General features: G+C 41.6%; 1 protein-coding gene across 1 annotated transcript; it reads right to left on the minus strand.

Annotated features, from left to right (window-relative positions):
- Window positions 1-1,389: 1,389 nt before the first annotated feature.
- On the minus strand, window positions 1,390-23,850 carry wnt3a (wingless-type MMTV integration site family, member 3A). Its single transcript, XM_034184013.1, has 3 exons — window positions 23,616-23,850; window positions 2,371-2,636; window positions 1,390-2,285 (listed from the first exon to the last, which is right to left on the minus strand). The coding sequence occupies exons 1-3, from the start codon at window positions 23,740-23,742 to the stop codon at window positions 1,806-1,808; spliced, it is 873 nt and encodes a 290-aa protein (XP_034039904.1). The 5' UTR covers window positions 23,743-23,850; the 3' UTR covers window positions 1,390-1,805.
- Between the last annotated feature and the right edge of the window lie 300 nt (window positions 23,851-24,150).

Here is a 24,150-nt window from a genome sequence, read left to right on the forward strand (position 1 = left end):
TGCAAGTTATATGTCAGCAAGAGGTTTAATCTTCAGCTTACAAGAGGAGCCCCCCCCCCCCCCCCCCCCCACACACACACACATCAACAACAGACTAGTATGAACTTAAGTATTTTTATATTTAACAAGGTATATGTAGAGCAGGTAGCACTGTGGGTAAGGAGTTCATCTGTATTGTCGATGTCCACCCAGCCGTAAATGGGAAAATAAGCTGGACTGGACCGTAGTCCCGTCCTGCTCATCTGCGTCATCCTATGGAAACTGCCAGTGGCAGACACCGTACAGCTAATCTACAAACACATAATTATCAAAGCTAATGTTTTTGCTTGCGGATTAGCTTTTCAGATAAGTTTTAAAACCATCATCGGACCACATAGATAGATCAGATAACTTTCAGTCCGATAATATTTTTTTTGCTGGTAAAGTGAGCAAAGTTTAATGGTCAAAAACATTTGTAAACCCTAAAATCCAACATTTTAGTCCATCTGTTGTGTGTTTGTAGCAGAGTGGCTGCCTGCCGCTTGCTGATGACATCATCATTAAGCACAAAACGTGACTGGCCAGTCGATGCAGGGAGCATTTTGGGTAGCGTAGTTCAGGTTCACTTTGGATGTTACAGTGAGCGTTATCGTCAGCTTGACACAAAAACAAAACTGACTAATTTTAACATTATTTTATTTTATTTCATTGTGGCTGTAATTTAATCGCCAAGACTTGATGGGGGAGAGGATCTCTCACGGCGCAGCTGTGTGTACAGAGGGACTTTTCTTCACATTTAGACACTGTTTTTGATTTTAAAAAGAGGATCCTTTATGTGGATTATTTATTCAGATGAATCCCACTGAAACTAACATGTTATAATTGATATTTACTGTGTGTATTTTACTCTGCCAATCAATGCAGTAATGGATGTATTTCGGTTGTTTAAGCCGCAGGGTTCAAAGCATGTGAAAAAAAGCAGCAGCTTTGTAATTCGTAAATGACGGTGTATCTAATACCGAGATAAACTGTGACTTCTAATACTGTGTTTTACTGCTTTTGAAAGATGACGACAGTGTTTTTATTCATTCATTTTTACGTTTTTGTGATCCTTGAATTTATCCAGCAGCGAAAAGTGAACGTGAAACTGGTTTATCAGAAGCTGACAGTGTAATCTGATGTGGCCGCGTCTGAATCAATACTAAAACTTATCGGTTATCTGCAATAAAGATACATTTTTTTTAGCAGTTTATCGGTTTAGCGTTATAAAAGATAACTTTTCAGTTATCGGATTAATGGTTATCAAAGCTAACTTTTTGGTTAGCTGTGCCCACCACTGGAAACCGGAGATAAGCACATGCACTAATGGGCCTATATAGGACTTCTTCTACCATGGTAAACATGCACATGGGATTGTCTCCATGCTACTGCAATGACATGTTTGCCTATTCAGTGGTGACAAGAAGGGGTTTACTTTGAAGTTTCTAACTTTCTCCATAGGCTTCTATTGTATAGCTGTTTAGCCCTTGACGGTGTTAGCATTCTACCTCAATACTGAACCGATTACCATCATTTTTGGCCCACTTGAACCCAAAAACATCTACAAATATTGTTCAGGGTGAAAAATCCATGACTTCCCCATTAAGGCAGAGTTTGGCTCTTTTCAGCTTCACAGCCCAAAACACAAGGCCACTGTAACTATCACTGGCTGAATCCCTGCAGGTCAGCCAGATGTGCAGTTTGTCCTGTTTCATAGGTCCATTGTTCTTGTGCCTCCTGAAGTCTTAATGGTTTGGTAGAAGAAGAAAGGAAGCAAGCAGATATCGCTATTTGCAAGTGTGCACATCATAGACCCTCATGCACTCTTGACAGCTAACATAGCAGCACCAGTGGAAAATACAGTGGCACTTCTCCTTTCTCTTCTCAGTCCTGGTGTTGTGACCTCTGCCACAACACAGGAGGTCACACCCATCTATGCCGTGAGACGTGAGGTTACAGATGCGATCACGGGTGCCAAATGAGCCAGTCTCAGGGTTAGGATCACAGAAATTGGGTGAGCTTTCATAATAAACCAGGTCACGGTCTGTAGGGGGTTTGAAGTAGTTGTACTTCGTCCTCAGAGTCTCCACCCATCCTCGGGATTCCTTATGTTTCTCCACCACCATCTCAGATGCGCTATCATACTTATCCTTCATGTAGTCACCAATAACCCGAAAGTCAGGCTGAGACCACCAGCATGTCTTGACCTCGCAGCTGCCTGATAGACCGTGACACTTGCACTTCAGGAACATGTTGTCATTGAGGGACTAAGGGCAAAAACATACAAAGTGTCAATCAAATATCGAAAAGAAGAAGGAAAACTGTCATATTAGACACAATCTGAAAACCAACCATTCTTCCCGCCTCATTGTTATGGCGGTTCATAGCTGAACGTGCATCAGGACGATTTTCTCTCGCGTCAGCAAACTCTCTGGAAACCATGCTCCCAAAGTCCAGATCCTCACTGCAGCCACCCCACTTCCACCCCTCACCGGGGGGGCCCTTGTGGCGTATGTCACATCCGCAGATCGTGGCTGAACCCTCGGCACAGGCACGGGTCACTGCAAAGGCCACTCCAGCCGAAGCAATCGCGTGAACAAATGCCGACTCTCTTGTGGCTGAAAAGAGAAACACGTATATCTGTACAATATAAACATGTGCAGGCAACATCCTGCGAGGCACCTCTGGACATCATCTGCACTGAAACAGTTTTTCCTGTTGCTAATAGTTTTTCAGAATTAAATGAATGAAAATGACATTCTGTAAAGATTCTAATGTATTGGCAAAACTGTAAAATTAATGGACTAGTATTTATACTGTGTGAATATTTGGTTCTATTAAATCTTGTATAATTGCATATATATACTTTATCAACCAAAACTAGTAAGATGAGAGGAATAAACAGGTCAGGCAGTTAACTAAATAATAATAATAATGATAACAAGAGCAATCATAGATTTCTGACGTCCGCCAATCTGGATCCAGATCACCTCCAAAATTCAGTGGAGTCTTCCATGGCCTAATATTTATCTGTGGTGCGAATTTGGTGAGAATCCATGAAGCAGTTTTGACGTAATCCTTCAAAGCATATATAAAGGGAAATCTGGATCCAGAATCTGGATCTGGATCCGGATCACCTCCAAAATTCAGCGGAGTCTTTCATGCCCTAATATCTATCTGTGATGCAGATTTGGTGAGAATCTGTGAAGTAGTTTTGACGTAATCCTTCAAAGCGTATAAAAAGTGAAATCTTGATTCAGAATCCAGATTCAGATCTAGATCATCTCCAAAATTTAATGGAGTCTTCGATGGCCTAACATCTATCTATGGTGCAATGTGGTGAGAATCCATAAAGTAGTTTTGACGTAATTCTTCAAAGCCTATATGAAGTGAAATCTTGATCCAGAATCCAGATTTGAAACCAGATCACTTCCAAAATTTAATGTAGTCTTCCATGGCCTAATATCTACCTGTGTTGAAAATTTGGTGAGAATCCATTAAGTAGATTTGATGTAATCCTTCAAAGACTATAAAAAGTGAAACTTGATCCAGAATCCAGATCCAGATCACCTCTAAATTTAATGGATTCTTCCATGGCATATGTGTCTGTGTTGAAAAGTTCGTCAAAATCTGTGCAGTAGTTTTGACGTAATCCTGCTAACAGTAATTCTTCAAAGCCTAAAGTGAAACTTGATCCAGAATTCAGATCCAGATCCAAATCACCTCCAAAATTTAATGGATTCTTACATGGCTTATGTGTCTGTGTTGAAAAGTTCATCAAAATCCGTGCAGTAGTTTTGACGTAATCCTGCTAACAGTAATTCTTCAAAGCCTAAAGTGAAACTTGATCCAGAATCCAGATCCAGATCACCTCCAAAATTTATCTATCTGTGGTGAAAATTTCGTCAAACTTGATGCTGCGATTGAAGAAAAGTGTGTCCTACTACAAAATTACAAGCGGCAACCAACACAGTCTTTCAGAGCAGCGAGGAGTAAAGTGTAGCGCACAGACAAAAGATGTGTCAAAAAAATATTGGCGACAACTTTGTAAAAGTATTCAGTCAATAGCTGACATAGGAAACATCAGGAGTGTGTATGATGGGTTCAAGAAGGCCACAAAGATTGCTCCACTCAAATCAGCTACCGGTGAAATTATCACAGACAAGGGCAAGCAAATGGAAAGATGGGTGGAGCATTAATCAGAACTGTATGGTAGGAACAGCACCATCTCATACTCCACATTGGAAGCTGTAGAGCGCTTACTTGTGATGGATGAGATAGATGAGCTTGGAGGAGCTCAGTAAAGCCACTGATAGCCTGCCCACAGGAAAAGCACCAGGGCTGGATGGAATCCCAGCAGAAGTCATCAAAAGTGCAAAAGGACTACTCCTTGAGCATCTCATTGTACTTCTCTGTCAGTGCTGGGAAGAGGGAGAAGTTCCTCAGGATATGGAAGATTGTAACATCATCATCCTGTGTAAGTACAAAGGAGATTGCAGTGACTGTGACAACTACCGGGGGATCTCTTTGCTGGGCATTGTTGGGAAAGTATTCGCCCAAGTGATCCTGAACAAACTCCAAAAGCTGGCTAACAGAGTGCACACAGAATCACAGTGTGGCTTCAGGTTGGAACATGCTACAGCGGATAATCTTCTCCCTACGACACCTTCAGGAGAAAGAACAGAAGCAACCACTCTAGATAGCCTTCCTAGACATGACAAAGGGCTTTGACCTTGTGAGTTGACCTCATTAAAGTCCGTGCAAGGATTGGATGCCCATCAAAATTTGGAGCGTGATCAAGTCATTCCACACAGGTATGAAGGAAGTCACTCAGTGGATGGATCGTCTCCAACTCCATTTGATGTGGAGTGGAGTCAAGCAAGGCTGTGTACTTGCCCTCACCCTCTTTGGCATCTATATCGCAGTCATGCTCAAACAGGCCTTCGAAACATCAAATGATGGAATTTACCTCCACACTAGGTCAGGTGGAAAATTTTATAACCTGTCCAGACTGAAAGCAAACACTACGATCTGAAAGGTTCTTATCAGAGACATGATATTCGCAGATGATGCGGCCTTGACAACTCAGAAGGAAGAACATCTTCTGAATCTTCTAGATTGTTTCACCCAAGCTTGCGAGGACTGCAAACTAACAATCAGCCTTAAGAAAACAAACATCATGGGCCAGGACATCAGTAGCCCACCAAACATCACCACAAACAATTATCAGCTGGATGTGGTGAAAGAGTTTATGTCTCTTGACCACCACACAACCTTTCTGTGGTCTCCAAAGTCAATAGTTGGATTGGTTGAGCCTCGTCAACATTTGCCAGGCTCTCAAAGGAGGTGTGGAACAACACCAAACTGACTTTAAAGACCAAGATCACTGTCTACAGAGTGAAGAAAGGAGGCTCAATACATTTCACATGTGCATCCTGAGGCATATTCTGAGCATCAAATGGATAGATCATGTAACAAACAATGAGGTACTTGAGGGTACTGCCACTTCCAGCATCTTCTTCAACATGGCCTTCGATGGCTAGCTGCAGGATGCAGGACAACAGAATTCCCAACGACCTGCTTTATGGTGAGCTTGCAACAGGCAAGAGAGCCCAGAGCTGCCCTCAACTTTGATTCAAGGATGTCTGCAAAAGAGACATAAAGGCCCTCAACATGGACATTAATGGATGGGAAGACCTTGCATAAGAGTGCTCCCACTGTAGACAGGAACTGAACCACAATCTACACATGGGGAAAAAAGAACCTACATCTTGTGGCAGAGGAACAAAGAGCAAAACACAAAAGCAGCCAACAAACCCCAACCACTGACATCACCTTTAAGTGCAGCCACTTTGGCAGGGACTGTCATTCATGACTCATGATTGACGGATGTAAATGATGATGATGATGATGATTATTATAATTGTTGTTGTTGTTGCTTTTGTTGTTGCTAGCAAAAACATGCCCTATGGGCAGGGTGCGTGTCATGGAGGTGTGTGTGTGTGTGTGTGTGTGTGTGTGTGTGTGTGTGTGTGTGTGTGTGTGTGTGTGTGTGTGTGTGTGTGTGTGGGAGGGGGGTTGTTGACCAAGGACAAGGTGCCACAATTAATTGACATCATGTACACTGTTGGGTATTTTCTCCTCCAGATGGAAAGCTTTTCAACCTGAACTAACTGAGAGCCAAGAAGAAAATCACCATCACTTTGCTCCTGGAGTTTCCGTATGCCAATGACAGCAGCATGTTATGCTTTATGGAAGAAGGTCTTCAGAAAATCATTCTTCACATCAACCTGAAGAAGACACAGATCCTGTACTAACCTCCACCCAACATGGTCAATCCAACGCTTCCAGCTGTGAAAATGCATGGACAGGTCCTGGACAACATGACCCATTTTTCGTGGGCAGCCATGTGTCATCAAACGTTGACAAGTTCCAACACCAACTCAAGTGTGCAGGAACTGCCTTTGGCCAGCTACACAGCTGTGTTTTCAACAACAACAGAGACCTTTGACATGAGACAAAGCTGCCATCATGCCAACCCCGCTCTACGGATCTGAGGCTTCGACCACCTACCACTCCAACCACAAAACCCCCAATAAATTCCACCAACATTGCCTAAGGTGTATCCACCGCATTAGGTGGGAAGACTACCAAATCAACATCAACATCCAGGCTGAGGCCAAGCTATAGAGCACAGAGTGTGTCATCAGCAAGAACCAGCTTCAGTGGGTGGTCACATTAGGATGGATGACAGAAGACTTCCCAAGCACATCTTCTACTCTGCTGCGTGAAGGAAAACAGCCCAGAGGAGAGCAGATGAAACACTACAAGGACCTCTTGAAGCATCATCAAGAACTACTCCATCGACTGGAAGACCAATGGGCCTGTTCAGTCATCTCCGTGTCCATGATTTTGTTTGTGAATCAATCAAGAGACTATCTTCCTCACCACAGAGGGATAGCGACGATGACAGGGCAGGGAATTGTTTTGTAATTTGTGTCTGTAGCATGGCCCAAGCAGAGGGTCATCCCTTTGAGTCTGGTCTGCTTGAGGTTTCTTCCTCAGAGGGAGTTTTTCCTTACCACTGTTGCTCTGGGGGTTGGTAAGGTTAGACCTTACTTGTGTGAAGCGCCTTGAGGCAACCTTGTTGTGATTTGGCGCTATATAAATAAATGAAAATAAAATGAAAGGGCATGTGTGTGTATGTGGTTACATACATACATACATACGCGCTATGATTATGATAGTAAAATTATTGGTAATACAAGTTCAGCATGAGTCAAGAAAAGTCAGAAAGGGGCAGTTAAGTCCATGCAGATTTAGAACATTTACAGAACTCAGTAAAGCACCCATCCACCTTGGCTGACTTCTGCTTGGCCCAGTGTGGCCCTCTGCAGGTTCAGCATAGCTATGGATGCAAGTTTCACTCACAGCATAGAAAGAGCTACCCAATGATATCAAGACTTCTTTAGTGTACACCAAGTTTATCCAGAATTATGCTGAGTTCAGGGTAGGGCTGTGTCCCACTCATGTAGAGGAGGTCTCACAGATTGGGGGTGAGTCTACTCATGGAGTTGAGTGACTCAGGTCTTGGTTGTGGTGGTGGTGGTGGGGTCTCACAGAGAGAGGCTGCTGCTAGTACAGTGCAGTAGTAACCTTGTTATAATCACACAATCATCGTCTAGCTGATGTTGATCATAAAGCATCATTGCAGAACAGTAAAGTCGACTTGTCTGTGCAACCGCTATTCCAGTACTTTTGAACATTTTTTCCTCGGAGACTCTCCTACTTGTATCTAAAGGTTGACTCCCTGAGTTTCCCTAAACACCAAAGTACCTCAGTGTGTAGATTCATCCAGCCCAGACATCAATCGTCCTGTCTCTGAATAAGGCCAGAAAGTCCTCTGTCTCTGTCTGACATAGCTAACAGATGACTCAGAGGGATCAGGGTCTTCTAGAGAGATGAGAGGAAGAGACAAACCTGACAGGTCTATAATTAAGAGCCTCAATTAAGCTTTTGAAAGGTTAGGAAATGGCCTCACACTGTGCGGACAAGTCACAGGTACAACACCGATTCTGATTTCGCAGTGTCCAGATATGTAATACGGAAACATATCTGGATTAAGCTTCCTTGTTGTAGAAAATGACTTATTCCTTATTTGGCTGTTTGTGTTTTAACAGGATTCATTATGACTGCAGGTTTGAACCTATGTACTCATACGGTCTTACGCAATCACAAGAAACAGAGGAGGAGCAAGAAGGTGGAAACAGCAGGCATAAACATAGGAAACAGTGAGTAAAATGACAGAGAAGGTTAAAGATTAAAGGTAAAGATGGGAAGTGTGTGTGTTTCTGTGCAAAGAGCAAAAAAAAATGACTGAGGGATAGAAAAGAAAGAGAGGAGTGTAAAGCTAGAGAGAGTAGGAGCTCCTCCCTTACAGCAGGTTCCAACCAGTTTAAGCACTGGATGGCATTAGGAATAATGATGCAAGAGAAAAAGTGAACTGGCATATCCCCCCCCCCCCCCCCCCCAAAGTTCATTTAGTACCTCATGTCAATCTAACTGTACATTTATTCTCAAAATGCCTTTAAAATATTAAATGTAAATTCTACAAATGAGCATAGCCTCTGTTATGTTCACTGCATGTGCAAATAATTTCAAGCAATTCTGAGGACTAAAGGACTAATGTCTGCTGAGCAACATGTAACATCAGGGGTGCATTACAAAAAACAAAGACATGCAGACCTACAATGGGTCCTTGGGAAACACCCTTTAGAAGTATGTGTAGTGATTATGAGCTATCCCCAAATAAAAAGAGATGAATATTGCCGTTGGAATGAGTGTTTGTGGAAGAGAAAAAAGTTTTCTTGTCTAAGCACTGACTAAAAACATTTGTAAATGCAGAATATGGACAGTTTCAGAGAGGATCACTGGTCACAATATTTCACCAAACCTGAGGTTACGACATATTTTAGGCCTTCTGTGTGACAGAACATTCACTCATATTTACAATAGTCAGATTGGAGAATGGAGAATATGTAGGGCAGTTTTAATGCTGTGATATTTTCTTCAAACTTCCATTTACAATGTTTGGTGTTAACTCGGGCTGTGACACACCTGGAACTAGAGTGACAATGGTAGACTTAGACACTCAACTCCATCCGTAGTTGTACTGCTTTCATTGATTTTAATGACCTGTATATGGTATTTCTTTTTCTGACAATGCGTCTCCAACAAACTTTGCCAGACCCTGGCAGGCCAAGTGGTCTCTCCAACCTGCTGGGGGGTTGAGTCCCCTATTGTGCTGCCACTGTCACGCTGTGTTAGCCCTACAATGGCTTTAGATATTTTATATGAAATTTGCCCTGGCCAGTGATTAGTGGGGACCAAGTTAAGTCATAGCAACAGAGAACTATGCATTGGTTGGACCTTACTTGTCGGCAGACGGGGAAATCCCTATTGAAATGGTTAATAAAACAATCTAAAGGGCGTGTGAATGGGGAAAAGCACTTTTTCTCCGGCTTAATCTCTCGGTTGCGAAGATATTGTGCTCTGAGCAGTGCCCAGCAGGGAGTGGGGCTAAGGTCCCCCCATCAGCTCCGTTTACCACACCCCTTCTTTCTTTTTTGCCCAGAGTTAATGATATACTGGTGTGATAGCTTCCCTGCCCCCCCCAGCATGGAGAGACATACGTCCCATGAAAAGCAAAGACCTCTTAGTTCATCCTGAAGTGTTACACTTTCTCATCCTCAGGTCATAGGTCACAACCCACATCCTCTGACCTTTTCCCCTTTTGGTTTGGATGAGACTTTGGGTGTTTTCACACCTGAAAGTCTGGAACAAGGTCTGAACTAAGGTTTGTGTTTACATACATATGTTTGGTTTGATTAGTTTAGCTTCACACTGTGATGCTTTGTTCATACTACAAAACTTTTCATTACGTACTTACATCCTGGAGTCATAACTATGCTGGTTGCGTCTCCCTGTACTTGACACTGATTGGCGTGTAGATGTGCTTGTATCTGCTTTCTCACCTGCTAGTTTGTGTCAGACCAAACTGAAAACTCTGAAGGTTCAAACCAAGCAAGGTATGTGTGAAAGCTCCCTTAAAGTGATGTGTGGATATGTGATGTACAGAGTTTCACCTGGGCAAGATTTGCCTCTATGGCCACCAAGGTTGGGTACAGCTAACCTAAAATTAGTTGACTTTGGAAGGGACAGCAGGCATCATCATTGCACACCAATGACCATTAATGGCTCCACTGAGGTGAAGAACAGCAACCTGAAGTTCCTGGGCCTGCACTTGGTTGATAACCTGACCCTGACCACCAACACTTTGACCATTGTAAAGAATGCTCAACAGTGATTCCATCCAGTCCATTGACTCGGAAGGACAGGCTTCCCTGCTGCACCCCTTACCACCTTTTACAGTGGCACCATGAAAGCATCCTTATCGACTTCCTTACTTGAAACCACCAAGGCATCTGAACATTCCCAGCTCAACCGTATAGTGGAAACTTTGAGCCTAAGTACAAACACACTCCTTAAAGTTTGGAAATCTGCTTTTGTTGAGACCCCTGCTAAAAGGAAGTGAACCTTCAAATGTGAATAATTACAGACCTATCTCAAAATTATGCATTTTAGCAAAAGTATTTGAAAGTTGAAAAGTTGGTCTGTAATGTTGGAGTTTTTATAATGAAACAGTCTGGTTTTAGGAAGCAGCATAGCACTGTTACTGCTAATTTAAAAGGTTGTAAATGATGTGTTTGAGACACTGGATTCTAACAAGTTTTGTGTTGCACTATTTCTTCATCTTTCGAAGGCATTTGATACTGTGGATCACAGTCTCTTGTTAGAAACTCTTTACAAACATGGTGTCTCCACACATACTGTCTCTTGGTTTCCTGTTTATTTGGCAAGTAGGACGCAGTGCGATCAGATGGCTGGTGTTAGTTCCAGCTTCCTTGAGGTCAAAGGTGTTCCTCAAGGATCAGTTTTATGACCTATTTTATTCACAATTTATATTACAGATCTGTGTGCAAACCTATGAAATGCCTTCTATCATCTTTATGCAGATGACACTGTACTCTATTGGTGTTCAAACTCTATTACACAGGCATTTCAATTTTTGCAGGCCATTTTTGTAGTGCAGTGCCATCTGGAGAAATTCAAACGGGTCTTGAATGCTGAAAAATCCAAAATAATGTTTTTTCGGTCACCTGTTTCCTTGGAAAATATACCATTATTTTAAACTGTTCGAGGTAAAACTCTTGAGTTAGTCAGCAGTAACTAGTATTTGGGATTAATTATTGATACAGGGCTTTCTTTTAAAGTTCATCTTAAAAACTTGATCTCCAAGTGAAGCTAGGCTTCTTTCATAGAAATAAGTCATATTATTCCTTAGGAGAATCACAAAATCTAACCCCCTTGCCAGCACTGACCCAAAATCAAATAACTGAACTGTCAATGGTCTAATCTGCACACTGTAGGCACCTTACAATTATGGACCGCTCAGGTACACTTTAATACACATTACAACTTGCTGCTATTATGTTACATGTGGTATGTTTTTTTAACATATCATTTTTAGTTATATCTTCTAGGGATGGTAAATCATCTATATATTGTTTTTGTTTTTATTAACCATTTGCACTGGGGAAACAGCACATTTTTATCCAAATCCATAAAGAAATGACAAATAAATTAAACTTGAATCTTGAATGGTAAATCTTGATAAATGCTAATGGCAAAGTTAACTGTGATAAGGCTAAACCACTAAAACAAGCTATGATAGTGCTAACTTTTATTATATGAATTTAGATTTGGTTCATTTTTTGTTTTGGCGGAGGACAAGTGGACAAGTTTGGACATGTCCAGCTCTCCACAATTTCTTTGATACTTACTGGACTGGTAAGCATTGAAAGCTGAGATAGGCATGTCCTAACTTGTCCTTTGACACGCCAAAACGGAGGTGTTCGTTGTCTCGCTTCCACAGCGAATCGGTCTTTATGCGCGAAGCCTCCGCGTGGCTTTCCATGACAAAATCTCTTGTTAAAAGTGAAATCTGCCGGAAAATGGCTGATGTCCAGCTCTTGTGATAACCAGAGAAAGAGCACATGACGGTCTCGTATCCACAGAGCCATCCGTTTAGAAATGGTCCGGTGGCTTGTGCCGCGTCATCGCAGCTGGGAGCGCGGCGTACCGAGCATCCTTAAAGGGGTCCTTAAAGCTGTAATAATAGTCCTTATTCTCTGTGAAGCCCGTAAAATTTTCACCGAAAGCTAGATAAATTTTTCAAATGGTTTCAAGGTGCCAGTCTCTAACAGCTTCTGAAAAAAATTCTGACAGAAAAAAAGTCCAAATCATTCCGCCATTTGCAGACAATGAAAATCCGACGAGGGGGCGAGACCACTCCTTCCCAAGGCGTGCTCACAGGCGAATGACGTAACCGACAGGCGTGGAAAAACTCACGCATGCGCACGAGGGTTCAAGCATGTCTGACGTAAAAACATATGAATGAAATCCATATAGTTTTTGAAAAAAATAAAAAGGACCGTTACTTTATTGACAGACCTCGTACAAGGCAGAATTACTGCACATCAGCATAAAACCTGAAAATTCCTTCCGCATGCTTTGTAAATGACATAAATGCATCTATATATTAAAAGCCAAGTGGCCTCTGTGTGCATGTGTAACTTTGATCACGGAGAAACTGGGGAGAGCTGACGTTTGCCTTTTGGTATTTTTATGTATTTGGGTCAAGGATGAAGGGTGTGAAAAAGGAAAGTTGATGGGACTAAGATTTTTGAAAGAAATTAGGGATATTAGGTAACAACCACGAACAACGGATGCTGCGGTAAATCATCTATGTATTAAAAGACAAGTGGCCTCTGTGTGCATGTGTGTAATGTTGATCACAGAGAAACTGGGGAGAGCTGACATTTGAACTTTGGAATGTTTATGTATTTTGGGTGAAGGATGAACACCGTAAAAACGGAAAGTTGATAGGACTAATATTTTTGGAGAAATTAGGGATATTAGGTAACAACAGTGAACAACGGACATCGATATCACCATTAATCAGTCCCTGGTAACCAGACAAGCTCTAAACAAAGGAAACATCTCAAACTTGCCAGTTGTAGAACATGACATCAACTAAATGTGCCAAATAATAAATCCAATTATTCACACACACACACACACACAAAAAAAATCTCATTTTAATTTCCTGAACTTTCAGTTAAATCCTTATAGAAACTTTGCATAATTTATTACCACCCTTGAAAAATGTCAGCTACCCATTTTATAAACACTACCCAATTAAGAACCCGTGGATCCCCATGGGCAACGCGCTAGTTGTTAATGGTTTCTTGTAAAATAATGAACATGTGCATACTTGATGGGTTGGTAACTCCTTTGAAATGGTGAATGTCCGCTTTCTGTTGCAAAGTTTGAGTCATTCACTCTCTTATATGACTCATAAACTGAAGCTGGATTATAACTGTATAGTACCAAGGTCTCTTGTAAATATCAAAAGCGCCAAAACAGCTCCAGGATCAGCTCTGCGGACTGGGCACACCTGCACAGCTTTCTGTTACCTTTCATCACCTACAGATTCCAGCGCTGCATGTTTTGACACTTTAGTTAATGTAAATTAATGAGTGCTGACGCAGTTGTAGCCTAAAGGTAGGGCTTGTGAAGGAGTCTGTGCAGAGAGCGAGAGAAAATCAGGCCACGTGTGAATGATATAACCATTTCAGAAAGCAGGATTTATTTTAATTATTTTGTCTTTGGTGTAATGTGTGAATGTGCCCGACAGTGGGCACTTATACAAATGTGTATTTGTGCATGTTTATGCCAGTCTGTGATCACGCTCAGCATGAGCATGTTTTTCGAAGGTCTATTTGAGAGAAGGTTGCGTAAGTGAAATGTTTTTAGGTGTTTGTAGCCTCACCCACAAAACTGATGTATTCTCATAAAGATTTTTAATTTTACTAGCACTGGTCTTGAAAACGTTAGTTTTGGTAAAGTTAGTTTGATGCAAATAGTGACAAACCAACTCATGGAATGTAGTATTTCATTAAACTTGAAGTATGGAACTTTTGATTCCCTCGATGGAAAATTTCCACCTTAATTTGTCATTTTAAAAGGTGTGCTTGGTTTTTCCATGACTATTTATGGCAACAAAAGTACTAAAATAGGACTTCTTCATTTTTAAATCAATTTATTGCGCTGTTTTACATACAGTGTTTAAAGTACACACATTGTTTTTGGTTGTACCTGTAATGTTGCAAGACTTCCACCTGTTTTTAGAGGAAGAAAATATTAAAGTGGTTGATGACCTAGGTAGCTACTTACTTGTCTTCAACCGCTTATTTCAACTAAGGGTCACAGGGGAGCTGGAGCCTATCCCAGCAGTCACAGAACGTGAGGCGGGGTACACCCTGAAATGAATGCCAGTCTGTCGCAGGGGCACATACTGTATTTTCTGATCTGTATCAAATCTAAATTTGGAAAAATGCATATCCAGCTCCTTGAGATAAAGAGCTGAGGACATGAACAGTGACAGCCTAATAGATAGGATCTAATGACTGTCTTCAGGCTGGAACTTGGTATTTCTAGCAGTGTGCTTGGTTTCAGTGCTGAAGGTTCTCAGTTCAAATTCACTCCTACCACATTTCTCCATGTAATGTGGAGTTACGTCAGGAAGGGCATCTGGGGTAAAACCTTTTCGGATCTGCTGTGGCGACCCTGAGTGAAAGCAAGGGATTGGCTGAAGGGGCTTACTTTTCTAGTAGATCGGATCAAGTCTGGGAGCATGTGCTGGTACTGTGCCTCCCTGTATCCACAATACAGAACCACCTTGGGTCCTGGATAACAACCACTTAGGCAAACAACTGGTCAAATTTGACTTCTTGAATGTAGTTATTGATCTGTCACAGGAAGGCAAAATGTGACTGTACCCATGGCTATTTACAGCTACTGTAGTAAAGACGTCACATTACTAAAATGTCATAGCTGGTGTTTCCTCACAATGCAAGTGATATATCTCATTTGAGTATCCCTAAGTAACCATTCATTTGATGTTAAGTCATTCCAGTGGTACCCAAGGTTTCTCCAACAGACTTAGTATGTGAGGAGCAATTGAGACGCTATGAGCATAACCCAGTAAAAGTAGGGTGTGGTTCTTCGTCTTTTGCATTCTGAGAAACCAACAATTCCCAACATTGCACTCAATGAGTCAAAACTTCACACATTTTTGAGAAATGTTGGTTGGTTGGTCAGAATGCAAAAGATGGAGAATCACGTCCTACTTTTTTTGGATCAGGCTCAAAACTTCTCAATCGCCCCTCGTACCAAAGCCATCCAGTTGTTACCTCATGTCACTGGTTAGCTTCGAAGTCTCAAAACAACACAATAAGCACTTCCTAACATTCATTCATTCATCTTGTAAACCCAATTTTTCCAATTGTCCCAGCAAGGCTGGGAGCTTATCTTAGCCATCACTGGCTGGGAGGCTGGGTACACCCTGGACAGACTGCCAGTCTATCACATGGCCAACACATACAGACAAACACAATCACACTCTCACTCACACCTACGGTCAAGTTAGCGTCACCAGTTCACCTAATGTGTATGTCCTTGGAAGTGGGATGACGCTGGGGCACCTGGAAGGAACCCACAGGGAGAACATACAGGCACCCAACAGATAGAACCATTTGGGAAGCGAATTCGGGAACAGGAGCTGTGAGGCAACAGTGCAAACCACTAAGCCACCATGTCATCTACTTCCAAGTGGATAAGTCTCAAAAATAAACAAACAAGCCCAAAAACTTCACATTCTAACTGGGTCAGAATCTACCACATAAAGAAATAAAGTTAAAGAAATTATACTCGATGCACATTGGTTGGAAATGGTGCAATTATCAGTTCTGACTTCCTATTTCCCAGGAAAGACAAACACAACTTAGGCGGCCTTCCTTTCACCTTCAACCTAAAAAGACAAGAGGAAACTGACACACAACAGTCTGAATTGCAGACAAACAGACACCAGTGAGGACAAAGGCCCTGTTGCACAGCAAACACCGGCATCAATCAAATCCACTGAAATGGAAGCCCACGCCTACTAAGCCCTATCAAAGGCCTGTGAGTCCCCTGAGCCACTCTCTTTGGCCTCTGACAAAGGCACTTAATCCACCCACTTTGACCTCTCACATTATTAAAGTCTTCAGTGACCTTAATCCAATCAAAATGATTTACTAAAGCTCAGTAGCTGCCTCCTCTTTCCACTCACTACCCCTGCAATTTAGAGTTGGGAGGGGATGCAGTGTCAGAGATGTGATGGCATTGTGCACCACAATGGGGCATGGATTGAGAACCCCTATCGTTATCCGCCGACTTCAGCTCAAGCACGGTCTATCAACTGGCTCAAGAGTTTATTAAAAAGCAATTGTCCTCAGGAACCCACAGTCCCCACACTTACACCATGTTCAGCATTGTGCAGGACTGAAGCTTCTGGCCATCTGACAAAATATGCTTTAAAGGTAGTATGAATGATTTTTCAGCCACTAGATGTGGCACTAGTTCCACAATTCAGGATGTAATCAAAGTTTCTCTACTCGGCCACTCCTCCTCAACCCTAGCTGAGGGCAAGGGGCAGAACGAACCGCAGCTAGAAGATTTTAGCAGATCGAACAGATGTGGGTGAAGACAGACACATGTGGGTTCTAGTTCGACCACATTCTTGTTCAGAAGCATTTTTAGCTTCTAAATATAAATTTCACAGGTATGTCTGGAATATTGCTGCCTTCCACCATCTTGAAAAAAAAAATCAACAGTTATGTGATGAATGGTGAGTAACTGCTGTCGCAAAGGTTTCACAGGGTACAACTCACATGCACTAAACATGCACAGGTTGAAATCTAATGCACTAAAAACCAGCATATGTGGTTGGGTTAAGAATATAAATGGGGACAGACAAGCTGAGGGCACAGAGGGTGTGTTGCAAAATAAATTAAATTAAATAACTAAAAATGAAAATCAGAAAATTACATTGTATGATTTTTAAATAATTAATTTGCATTTTTTGGCATGAAATAAGTTATTTGATCACCTACCAACCAGCAAGAATTCTGGCTCTCAGACCTGTTAATTTTTCTTTAAGAAGCCCTCTTATTCTGCACTCTTTACCTGTATTAATTGCACCTGTTTGAACTTGTTGCCTGTATAAAAGACACCTGTCCACTCAATCAATCACACTTCAACCTATCCACAATGGCCAAGACCAAAGAGCTGTCTAAGGACACCAGGGACAAAATTGTAGACCTGCACAACGCTGGGATGGTCTACAGTACAACAGGCAAGCAGCTTGGTGAGAAGACAACAACTGTTGGAGTAATTATTAGAAAATGGAAGAAACACAAGATGACTGTCACTCTTCCTCGGTCTGGAGCTTCATGCAAGATCTTGCCTTGTCGGGTAAGGATGTTTCTGAGAAAGGTCAGGAATCATCCCAGAACTACACAGGAGGACTTGGTCAATGACCTGAAGAGAGCTGGAACCACAGTCGCAAAGATTACATTAGTAACACATGATGCTGTTATGGTTTAAAATCCTGCAGGGCAGCAAGGTCCCCCTGCTCACACCAGCACATGTCCAGGCCCGTTTGAATTTCACCAGTGACCATCTGGATGATCCAGAGAAGGCATGGGAGAAGGTCATGTGGTCAGATGAGACCAAAATAGAGCTTTTTGGTATCAACTCCAGTTGCTGTGTTTGGAGGATGAGAACAACCCCAAGAACACCATCCAAACTGTGAAGCGTGGGGTGGAAAGATCATTTTTTGGGGTGCTTTTCATGCTCGGCTTTTATTTGCTGATTTCTCTTCAGATTTTAACTTGATGCAGCCTAGCCTTTTAATTAAGAGGTTACGGTGTGATTTTAAATTGCCTCACCAGATGGTTGAATGGTTGGCGGACTTTTTAACGAATAGGAGACAGAGAGTTTTGGTAAATGGACGCGTTTCAGACTCCTTAGTTTTGTCCACAGGCTCACCACAGGGCTGTGTTCTTTCCCCCTTGCTTTTCATCTTATATACAGATGAATGCAGAAGTGTCAGGCAACGCAGCTATTTAGTTAAGTTCTCTGATGATACTGCTTTGCTGTCCCTTCTTCAGGGAGAGGAGTCAGGACATGGGGAGGCCCTTGCTGATTTTGTTTCATGGTGCGATACAAATCACTTGGAGCTAAATGTATCTAAAACGAAGGAGCTTATAATTGATTTTAGACGTAACAAAGGGTTTGCTATAGACAGCATTATTCATGGGAAAGCTGTAGAAAAAGTTCCTGCATATAAATATCTGGGCACTTTTTTTGATGAGAAGTTGAGATTCGACGTAAATACGGCAGACATTGTGAAGCGAGGGCAACAGAGAGTGTACCTCCTTCGCAAATTGAAGTCCTTCTCTGTCAGTTCTGTTATTATGGGTCGTTTTTATCAGTCTTTTATTGAAAGTCTTTTATGTTTTTCTTTCATCTGCTGGTTTCCTAGCCTGACACTGAAAGATAAAAATAGCTTGCATAGTATCACAAAGACATGTTCAAAGATCATTGGAGTGGAAACCAGAGACCTAGCTAGTTTTTGTGAACAGCAAGTGGTGAGGAAGGCAAATTGTATTTTGTCTTCTCCCGGACATGTGCTGGCAGGTGAATTTTCTTTGTTGCCTTCGGGCCGTCGTTATGTTTCACCTGTCTGCAGGACGAATCGGTTGTTAAAATCTTTTATTCCTTCTGCTATCCGTCTTTTAAATTCCTTGTAAGGCGTAGATGTATGGGTATGTGGATGTAGTATGTTGCACATTTTATGTGGATGTAGTATGTTTTTTTTTTTTTGGTTTTTTTTTGTGATGTGCTGGTATGCAGGCTGCTGAAATTGCCCCTGGTGGGATGAATAAAGTTGTCTAAGTCTAAGTTTTCTGCAAAGTGGACAGGATGACTGCACCGTATTGGAGGGAGGATGGATGGGGTCATGTATCATGGGATTTTGACAAACAACCTCCTTCTGTCAATAAGAACATTGAAGATAGGTCATGGCCGGGTCTTCCAGCATGACAATAACCCGAAACATAAAGGCAGGGCAACTAAGCAGTGGTTCCGTAAGAAGCATTTAAAGGTCCTGGAGTGGCCACGCCAGTCTCCAGACCTGAAGTCAATAGAAAATCTTAGGAGGGAGCTGAAACTCAAAACCTGAAAGATCTGGAGAAGATGTGTATGGAGGAGTGGTCCAAAATCCCTGCTGCAGTGTGCAAACTTGATCAAGAACTACAGGAAACATCTGACCTCTGTAACTGCAAACAAAGGTTCTGTACCAAATATTAAGTTCTGTTTTTCTATGTATCAAATACTTATTTTATGTGATACAATGCAAATTAATTCTTTAAAAATCATACAATGTGATTTTCTGGATTTTTTTTTTTAGATTCTGTCTCTCACAGTTGAAGTGTACCTACGATAAAAATCACAGACCTCTCCATTCTTTGTAGGTGGAAAAACTTACAAAATTGACAGTGGATCAAATACTTATTTTCCTCACAAACACCACAAAACCAACACTTTACATACTAAAATGGTGGAAATGGTTCAAGTTATCTTATAATGTATAAAGATTCATCCTAAAGTTGTGTGATTTCTTTCTTTCTCTTTTGTGCACAGGGGGATTTCTACAACCTGAGCCCATGATTACACCACATTTGGCATCCATTTGACAGCGATAATGCATCATCATACAATCATAGTGGAAATGCATTTCAGAAAGCAGTTTAAACTTTTTTGCAAAGCACTTCAGAAGAACATAGTGAGGAATAATCACAGGGGATTCCCTTCTTAAGAAAACTCCAACAAGACAAAACTTATTGTGTGCAAATGTGTACATTATTATATGTGCAGGCCGCTCTGAGCTTGTGCTCTCTAAAGTCTATTTAAACAGGGGATTTTACAGAACATGAATGATGCACTCAGGCAGTGAAGCATTTCCAATACAAATATAAATCAAAGACAATAACAAATGGTTCAATCAATCAATCAATTTTTTTATATAGCGCCAAATCACAACAAACAGTTGCCCCAAGGCGCTTTATATTGTAAGGCAAGGCCATACAATAATTATGTAAAACCCCAACGGTCAAAACGACCCCCTGTGAGCAAGCACTTGGCTACAGTGGGAAGGAAAAACTCCCTATTAACAGGAAGAAACCTCCAGCAGAACCAGGCTCAGGGAGGGGCAGGCTTCTGCTGGGACTGGTTGGGGCTGAGGGAGAGAACCAAGAAAAAGACATGCTGTGGAGGGGAGCAGAGATCGATCACTAATGATTAAATGCAGAGTGGTGCATACAGAGCAAAAAGAGAAAGAAACAGTGCATCATGGGAACCCCCCAGCAGTCTACGTCTATAGCAGCATAACTAAGGGATGGTTCAGGGTCACCTGATCCAGCCCTAACTATAAGCTTTAGCAAAAAGGAAAGTTTTAAGCCTAATCTTAAAAGTAGAGAGGGTGTCTGTCTCCCTGATCTGAATTGGGAGCTGGTTCCACAGGAGAGGAGCCTGAAAGCTGAAGGCTCTGCCTCCCATTCTACTCTTACAAACCCTAGGAACTACAAGTAAGCCTGCAGTCTGAGAGCGAAGCGCTCTATTGGGGTGATATGGTACTACGAGGTCCCTAAGATAAGATGGGACCTGATTATTCAAAACCTTATAAGTAAGAAGAAGAATTTTAAATTCTATTCTAGAATTAACAGGAAGCCAATGAAGAGAGGCCAATATGGGTGAGATATGCTCTCTCCTTCTAGTCCCCGTCAGTACTCTAGCTGCAGCATTTTGAATTAACTGAAGGCTTTTTAGGGAACTTTTAGGACAACCTGATAATAATGAATTACAATAGTCCAGCCTAGAGGAAATAAATGCATGAATTAGTTTTTCAGCATCACTCTGAGACAAGACCTTTCTGATTTTAGAGATATTGCGTAAATGCAAAAAAGCAGTCCTACATATTTGTTTAATATGCGCTTTGAATGACATATCCTGATCAAAAATGACTCCAAGATTTCTCACAGTATTACTAGAGGTCAGGGTAATGCCATCCAGAGTAAGGATCTGGTTAGACACCATGTTTCTAAGATTTGTGGGGCCAAGTACAATAACTTCAGTTTTATCTGAGTTTAAAAGCAGGAAATTAGAGGTCATCCATGTCTTTATGTCTGTAAGACAATCCTGCAGTTTAGCTAATTGGTGTGTGTCCTCTGGCTTCATGGATAGATAAAGCTGGGTATCATCTGCGTAACAATGAAAATTTAAGCAATACCGTCTAATAATACTGCCTAAGGGAAGCATGTATAAAGTAAATAAAATTGGTCCTAGCACAGAACCTTGTGGAACTCCATAATTAACTTTAGTCTGTGAAGAAGATTCCCCATTTACATGAACAAATTGTAATCTATTAGACAAATACGATTCAAACCACCGCAGCGCAGTGCCTTTAATACCTATGGCATGCTCTAATCTCTGTAATAAAATTTTATGGTCAACAGTATCAAAAGCAGCACTGAGGTCTAACAGAACAAGCACAGAGATGAGTCCACTGTCCGAGGCCATAAGAAGATCATTTGTAACCTTCACTAATGCTGTTTCTGTACTATGATGAATTCTAAAACCTGACTGAAACTCTTCAAATAGACCATTCCTCTGCAGATGATCAGTTAGCTGTTTTACAACTACCCTTTCAAGAATTTTTGAGAGAAAAGGAAGGTTGGAGATTGGCCTATAATTAGCTAAGATAGCTGCGTCAAGTGATGGCTTTTTAAGTAATGGTTTAATTACTGCCACCTTAAAAGCCTGTGGTACATAGCCAACTAACAAAGATAGATTGATCATATTTAAGATCGAAGCATTAAATAATGGTAGGGCTTCCTTGAGCAGCCTGGTAGGAATGGGGTCTAATAAACATGTTGATGGTTTGGATGAAGTAACTAATGAGAATAACTCAGACAGAACAATCGGAGAGAAAGAGTCTAACCAAATACCGGCATCACTGAAAGCAGCCAAAGATAACGATACGTCTTTGGGATGGTTATGAGTAATTTTTTCTCTAATAGTTAAAATTTTGTTAGCAAAGAAAGTCAGTGGTTAATAGAAGAGATAATCTGTGACAGCTTATTCGTACCACTTGCCGTTGTGTTTAATTGACCGTGCAATAAATAGTTCTTTTTAGCTCGCAATTTTGGTGCTATATGAAATGTGCTATTGCACGCGCCGACCACCACGCATGCTCACACTACTGGGGACGGTGTTTAGCTAAACATGGCGGAGTTTGTTTTGCTGGCAGACAACGATTTTAAGGAGCTAATTGATGGTGCTAATTTTTCTAACACACACACACACACACACACACACACACAAATCAAATCCACTATGCCGTAAGCTGTCTGGAGGCATGAAGAGCTGTTAGGGTGAAAAGCTGGACAAATTTCCGATGTGATTTTTTTGCTGGACTAAGGAAGCACATAAAGTGTTTTTTTTTTTTGGAAGTACATGACGTCAGTGCACGGCATCATGGACTACATCGTTGCAATTTTGTACTCCAATTTAAAGTTTGTTTTGGACTGTTAAGCGCCAGTGATGAACACTAAAATGCAAGTCTCTTTTCTGTTGTTTCGAAATTAATAATATATCAAATGACAAAGATCTATTTTAGTCGTCATACAGAACAAATAATGAATGTTATTTCATTCTTTCAATAAAACGAATATTTAATTCGGTGAAAGCCGGAATGTACCATTTGGCTTCACTTTGTTGAATGGAAAATTGCATCTTTCACCTCATGAAATATTTGTACCACTGAACTCATAAACATTCATTATTTGTATATTATATAACAGCTGAGTGGATCCTTGTCATTTGATTGGTGCTTTGTGTGTCACATGACATGGATTAATTCCTCCAATTTGTGTTGCATTGCATTTAGAGTGCAATTTGGTTCCATTTAGAGTGCAAATTTGGTTCCATATGTTTGGTACCATTGCACTCTGGGCGCGCGCGGACACACACACACACATGCCTACACGCACGCACGCATGCATGCACGCGCGCGCACACACACACACACACACACACACACACACACACACACACACACACACACACACACACACACACACACACACACACACACACACACACAAAATCCACTCCACTGTAAGCCCTCTGGAGGCATGAAGAGCTGTTCAGATGAAAAGCTGATATGATTTTTGGCTGCACTGTGGAACTACACGGACTTTTTTTTTTATGGAAGTCCGAAGTCAATGCACAGCATCTACGGACGGACTACACGTCAAAATTTGGACTTTAGCAGCAGTAGAACACCAAAATGTAAGTCCCTTTTCTGTTGTTTCTAAATTAATAAAATATCAAATGGCAGGGATCTATTTCAGCCGTCATATAAAACAAATAATGAATGTTTTAACATTCTTTCAATAGAACAGATATCTATGTCACTGGATCCGGCTAGTTGCTATTCGAGGACACGTTTACATGGTGTGCAGCAATACCTTTGTCTAATACCGGCCCAAAAATAGCGAGATTGTTGTTGACGGTGGTGCAGTTCCAGCGTCGACCTCTGAACTGGTGCTGGCACTCCTGGATGCCTATCTTCACCCCTTCTGCAACACTGGGCATGATTTCCACATAGTTCCGACAGAAGCGCAGCTGTTTGGGCACCAGACCTGGGATGCTGCCACACAGGATCGGTTGATTGCCCAGTGATGAGTAGTGGTGACCCACTGCTAGCGACCTGCAGAAAAAAAAAGGAAATTACAGTGTCAGTAGAATTTCATTAAAAACACATTAACCCCTGCTTGAGTCTGATAGTTATTATATTTCGCATCACTCAAGTGGGAGACTGGCTTCTGCGGTGTCGTGTAATTTAGTGTCTGTTTGAATGCATGTGTTTATTTGCTGTATCAGATGGTACTATTAAACGTCCAGCCTTTATCCCTTCAACTACCCTTTCTGCAGACACCTGGCCTTTGTGTAATGAAATTGCAGCCCTGCTACCACAGAAGCAGGCTGGGGTGTCAGTCTAAG

The sequence above is a fragment of the Thalassophryne amazonica genome, chromosome 12 (assembly GCF_902500255.1).
Source record: "Thalassophryne amazonica chromosome 12, fThaAma1.1, whole genome shotgun sequence".
Classification (NCBI taxonomy): domain Eukaryota; kingdom Metazoa; phylum Chordata; class Actinopteri; order Batrachoidiformes; family Batrachoididae; genus Thalassophryne; species Thalassophryne amazonica.

Excerpts from the sequence above, each read along its gene's own strand:
- wnt3a (XM_034184013.1), bottom strand. The coding sequence starts at position 23,742 with ATGCCCAGTGTTGCAGAAGGGGTGAAGATAGGCATCCAGGAGTGCCAG. Across the intron at positions 2,637-23,615 it reads TGGGCCGGTATTAGACAAAG|CCACAAGAGAGTCGGCATTT; the intron begins GTATTGCTGCAC and ends TTCTCTTTTCAG. Across the intron at positions 2,286-2,370 it reads ACAATGAGGCGGGAAGAATG|TCCCTCAATGACAACATGTT; the intron begins GTTGGTTTTCAG and ends TTTTGCCCTTAG.